Source organism: Macrobrachium nipponense, chromosome 24 (assembly GCF_015104395.2).
Source record: "Macrobrachium nipponense isolate FS-2020 chromosome 24, ASM1510439v2, whole genome shotgun sequence".
NCBI classification, from domain to species: Eukaryota; Metazoa; Arthropoda; class Malacostraca; order Decapoda; family Palaemonidae; genus Macrobrachium; species Macrobrachium nipponense.
Genome location: NC_061091.1, coordinates 9,553,858 through 9,559,637, shown reverse-complemented (window position 1 = coordinate 9,559,637; position 5,780 = coordinate 9,553,858). Strand labels below are relative to the sequence as shown.

Below are 5,780 nucleotides of genomic sequence, written 5' to 3'. Positions count from 1 at the left end.
GAGAGAGAGAGAGAGAGAGAGAGAGAGTAATACCCATGTATGATCGTACATACACACACAAACATAGTACTAAATTAGCCAACTTTCACAAGTAATCAGTACGGTTTTTGGACACCTTTGCTCACTGAATTTGAAGGCACTTATATATTTCTAGCACGATGCTTCTCGATGGCCGTAAAATGTGTTTTTATCTAATTGTTAATTATGTATGCACAACGCGTAAAAATAATTTAGTACGGAAACACTTAACACACCTATATATTATATGTTTCGTACCTGGTATTGTTGAATAACCTGCTTTTAATTTCTCAAAATTAACTCCAAGTAACGGTAATCTTATAATAAAATTCACCAGGTGTCGAATTAAAATCCTCTGAAAGAATCAGCACTTTACCACATATATTTTTGTCCTTACTTGGTTTCAAGAAGTCAAGTAGAATTTATTTGTTAATATTCGGTAAAAATAAGTTTAGTATCATCACGTCAACTTTTTGGGGTTGTCGTTACAGAAATGAGTAATGTTCAAGGGCTTTAAAGCAAATAGTATGGTGAGATCTTAAAGAAAGTGAGGCTATAGACGATTAAAATTTTAAATAATAATGTAATTCACAGTCAACTGCAACAATAGATTGCCAATACGAAAGAGGAAAGCTAAAAGTAAAACTGTTTTAAGCTAAATAAGTCTGGCTTAACATGACAGTGTAATGTGCCCGCAATTGTGATGTGGAGCTTAGGAGCCAGGAACATTTTACTTTATACCAATTTGATATCAAACACAAATCTATTTCATCAATAATTTTGTCCAAAAATGTTCAAACGTTGCGTATTTAATATATACGTATATCTCCATCCCTCATTAAACTTCTTCACTGCTAAAGGTTCCATCTCGAGCAGCGTCTCCATCACGACGCTGGTGGCGGTTACAGCGGAGAGAGTGGCCATCATCAAGGCGCCCCTCGGCTTCAGGGTCTACTGCACTCCACTGTTCGCTAGGAAACTTTGCGCTGCCAACGTCGTCTTTTCCCTGATCTTCAACATCCCTTATTTCCTGACATTCACGCTTAGGGACGGCGAGCTCGTCTACAGCGAGTTCGTGCAGTCCAGGTAGTACAAAGTACTTGGAAGATCTTCCAGCGTGTATTTAAAATTATATGTATAAATACCAAAGGAAATTATGAGGGTTAATTGTAGTTATTTTCTGTCAAAGGAAATCTATGTTTATGTCATGTAAACTGTATATTTTATTTTTAACACCAATGAATACAAACAAATCTGAAAGACCTTTACACACACACACACACACACACACACACATATATATATATATATTATATATATATATATATATATATATATATATATATATACATATACATATATGTATATACACTACTTTTCAACAGAATAAAAATGCAGTTAAATTAATTCATTTAGTGAAAATGAAAATAAAAATAACAATAACATGAAAAAGGAGATAATGAAAATTAGAACATAAATTTTTAAATTAAAAATAAAAAATGAATAATTTATGTGCAGAAATTGTAAATTTGAGTGTTTATCTTTATGCTTCTTAGCTACTGGTGTGCTGGACTTGAGTATAATCTCCGACAGTTTCAAATATATTAGCTAATAGGCCTAGTATATGAACTGCTTATAAATTCATAGCTAATAATATACAGGAAAATACCTTCCTAAGTAAATATGCATTATATTATTTAAAGAAACTCACATACTTATATAAAACAACTGCCTTTCCCTCCCTATGTAGGTACTACGCTGTACACAACTGGTTCAGGTTAGCACTGCTGGGGTTGATTCCCGCCGTCAGCCTATTGTTGGGTAACCTTCTTCTTCTTCATTCCCTGTGGCGACCAAGAGGACCTTTCATACCAGCGAGATTGCTGGCTTCATTGGCTGTATGTTGAAGCGACTATGATTTTCGCGCAAATTCTCAATAAATTATTAAAAAGTGTTTAAAGTAATACATTGTACAGTCATGCGATTGTACATATACAGATATTCTTTTATCGTTCCAGTTTGAATGAACAGAAAGACGATTGTTTAATAATAACTGATACCAAAGATAACTTTTTAGCTAAGCAGGCAAAATAATGAATATGTCACTTCATGCTATTGCCAACTTCAGAATCCTCTGAAATAATGGAGCCGAAAAGGTGAATGTAACGTAAAGATAACCAAAATAGCATAACGTTCATTGCAGAAGTCTTCTAAGAATGTTGTTTGTCTGCTGATGTATAAGTAAGAAAGACGGATACAGTTATAAAACTTTTATAATTATATACTAAAGCATATTAATCTAAAACAACAAGAATATGCATTTCCACAAACTAAATTCGCCCCAATTAAAAGTATGCAAACATTAAAGATGGTGATCAAGACTAAGCTTGTTATCTCTTTAACATGCAATTGTGAAGATTACAGTTTACTAGCTAATGTTCTTTAGAGATTAAGAGAATCATTACAATATAGCGTCAGGTACACTACTATTGAAAGTAGATAAGGTTCGTACAAAGAAATGCACGCACAACCTCCAATCTCTTTCTTATTACTTCTTAGCATTTCCAACATTCCCCTCAGGACCAGCGTCGCCTGACATGGGTGCTGGTGGCCATGATCTGCAGCTTTCTCTTGGGCGAATTCCCGACGCATATCGCATCGCGCTCGTCTGCTGTCACTCTGTTGTTCCTAGGCCGTCCTGATTTGCTGTACACCAGCTCATTCAGGTATAGTTCCCATCGGAAAAGTCGTTGGGAATACGCCTTGACAAGTGTTGCATTTTTTTTAATGTCATTTGGATGTTTTCTAATATATTTTGGGTACGAATCCACCTAAATCCTTGAATATATTATATATATATATATATATATATATTATATATATATATATATCTATATATATATCAAGGATTTTGGTGGATTCGTACCCAAAATATATTAGAAAACATCCAAATGACATAATATATATATATGTATATATATATATATATATATATATATATATATATATATGTGTGTGTGTGTGTGTGTGTGTGTGTGTGTGTGTGTGTGTGTGTAAATTAAAAGAAAAAAGTAATTTCTGCACTTGTTGGCTTTTGTAATGGGTAAGCACTGAACTAATTTCTCCTCTAGACATAAGTTCCAATGTGAAAGCATTTCTGGAAATGAGACTTTTTTTTTTATTTGATTTTTATTTTGTATTTTAAAGATTTCATTGGAAATCGTATCTAAACCATGATAGGCTATTCTATATCCTCAGATCTTACCGATATGTGAAAAGGCATCTGATATATTCAAGTAAATAAATTCAAAATAATTGCAATGATAAAATCTTAACTCACATATACATTGGTGTTTTGAAAAGTAGATCTGTAATGAGAGAGCAGGAGGTATGCCATATCCACTAATAAATTATGTTTTTCTTTCAGAGTTTTCAAACTGGTGGTCACAATATTAATGAGCCTTCATTACTCAGTTAATTTCTTCCTTTACTGCGCATTTAACAAGAGGTTTGCTCTGGAGCTTCAAAGGATACTATCTGATTCACTCAAGTAAGAAGATAATAAAAAGGAATTGCCAAGTGTTTAATCCTTAAATTTTTACTACATTCTTATGTAAATGTGTGTAAAATATACGATTACTGTGGGAAGATTTATAAAAAAAAAATCACTTGAGTTTGTTAACTGTGAATATAGTACTAATAATTAATGTCTTGTTTCACTGGTTTTAGGTGTTCGAGAAACAACACTAGCCTAGGCAGGGTGGCGCCTTCAACCATGATGGCTTCCGCGCAGATTCCCCTCCGGATAGCTGCCCCTAATTACGAGACGGCTCCATTTACCACAGCAGCACAGCGTCAGATGTCCTGATTATGTGCTGACGCCGGCCGAAAGGATTCACTTCAATAATCGAATGTATTAATCCACTTACTGTTCACGTCGTGAGTCTAACCCCGAGTCTGAGAAGTGATTGTTCAAAATCTAGGCCTATGAAATTGTGAGACACGATATCATCTCACGACAGCCAATGTAATCCAAGTAAAATAAATTAATTAATAAATAAGGTCTTTGTTTTCGGATTACTGTTACCACAAACTATTACTAAAATCTATACCAGGAACTGCGGCTATAACGTTAACATTATTTGGAGAATCTACACTGATATTTTTACCAGAAAAATATTGTAATTATAATAGCCCCAATGCCCTCTTAACTTTTCGAATTCTTCACGTTTTTTTATATCTTTGTTACCACAAAGCTTTTAGATCCAAGTTCAAGGAAATTCCAATTTTTTATTTTCCAAGTTTCAGTCCGTCATTTCGTCGTTTTACTGTTACAGGTGTTTAACAATGATTCATATAGTTTTATACAGATGATCCCACAACTTTGCAGTTTGGTGTGAGACGTGACGAAAACCATACTGCTGTTCTATTGGTTTTAATGTAATCACCAATGAAAGTGCCCATATCTTACTCTATTTTCTTTTAGGATGAACAGAAATGTTTCTGTAAGGCAAGTTCTAAATACAAACTCCTCTCCTTTTCTACTTCGATTAAAGCAACTTTTTTTTACGATCTATTATATGTACACATAGGCACTGATAACTGGCTAGTGTTGATTTTATTCTTGCTTTTAACATGTTTTAAACCTATTGTTATGTTTCTCATCCCATTGCATTGATTTATTCCATAAATAAGCGGTAAGCGGTATCATAAAGAATGAAACTTCTTGATCAATCACAAACTATACATAAAAAAAGTATGCAACAAGGAATATCAGACCACGATTGATTCTTTTCATTTCTGTAAGAAAAATGCTTTTCATCGAGAATTCCACAGCAGAACTTTCCTGCTGCCGAAATCTCAAAAATATATCACGGTTTGTGGTGAAATCGCGTTTTTCCTTTCCTACGCCTTTAAATAATGGCTTCTCATTGCTAGACACTCACCTGAAGGATAGTAGTGATTCTGTCAACCTCATAAAAGCATTCCCTGATAGCAGAAGTTGAAGGACTTCCATGAGGGGATCATATTTCAAGCTCTCTTCCATTCAGGATTTCTCAACCGAGCTCAATAACGGTCTTTGACAGAAGATGGAAGACTTTTATTAAGTAACAGAAATGTTCTCCATATTCATGGAATGTCTACCATTGCACAAGTCTAGCTACGCCCACAACTTGAAAAAATTGTACACCATCCCTCAGAGCATGCCTCTCATAATAAAATTACATAATATTTTATAAGATCACGTAGTTGGAATCATATTTCATGCAAGAAATACTTTAAATAAGATAAAGGATGGTTGCCATCTTCGAAATGAATTGACTAACACATTAGTTCCGTAAAATAGCAAGATTAAAATAATGCTACTTTTGACGGAAATCCGAGCCTTCCTGTGACGAGCTTCATGAGCGAAGCCACCACACAGAAATAACTTCTCATTCGTTGAATAAAATCAGATATAAATCTTAAATCTTTACAATTTCCATAAACGCACAAGCAGGAAAATACAGGGAAAATTTTGACTCTGACGCGCCACTGACTGGCATTTCAAGAAGACGACGCCTTCTATTGTAAGGATTGTGTACGTGCCGTGTAGAGGATTGTACAACGTTCGGATACCTTCATTTTGCCTTCGGACAAATGTATATTCCATATATTTCTCTCATTTAAGTATGGTTCTCACCGATTTTAGCTATTAGAATTAATATTCCCATTAAAAAATAATATATACATCACACGCCATCCCACTGAATGCAAATGAA

General features: G+C 34.2%; 1 protein-coding gene across 1 annotated transcript in view; it reads left to right on the top strand.

Moving 5' to 3' along the window:
* The window catches only part of LOC135205435 (probable G-protein coupled receptor B0563.6), a 5,984-nt gene extending 1,942 nt beyond the window's left edge, over nt 1–4,042 (top strand). Inside the window, exons 3-7 of the mRNA XM_064236014.1 lie at nt 879–1,104; nt 1,769–1,916; nt 2,599–2,744; nt 3,446–3,568; nt 3,748–4,042. Of these exons, the coding sequence (XP_064092084.1) occupies nt 879–1,104; nt 1,769–1,916; nt 2,599–2,744; nt 3,446–3,568; nt 3,748–3,886 (782 nt within the window). The 3' untranslated portion in view covers nt 3,887–4,042. The remainder of the gene's footprint in view (nt 1–878; nt 1,105–1,768; nt 1,917–2,598; nt 2,745–3,445; nt 3,569–3,747) is intronic.
* The last annotated feature ends 1,738 nt before the right edge of the window (nt 4,043–5,780 follow it).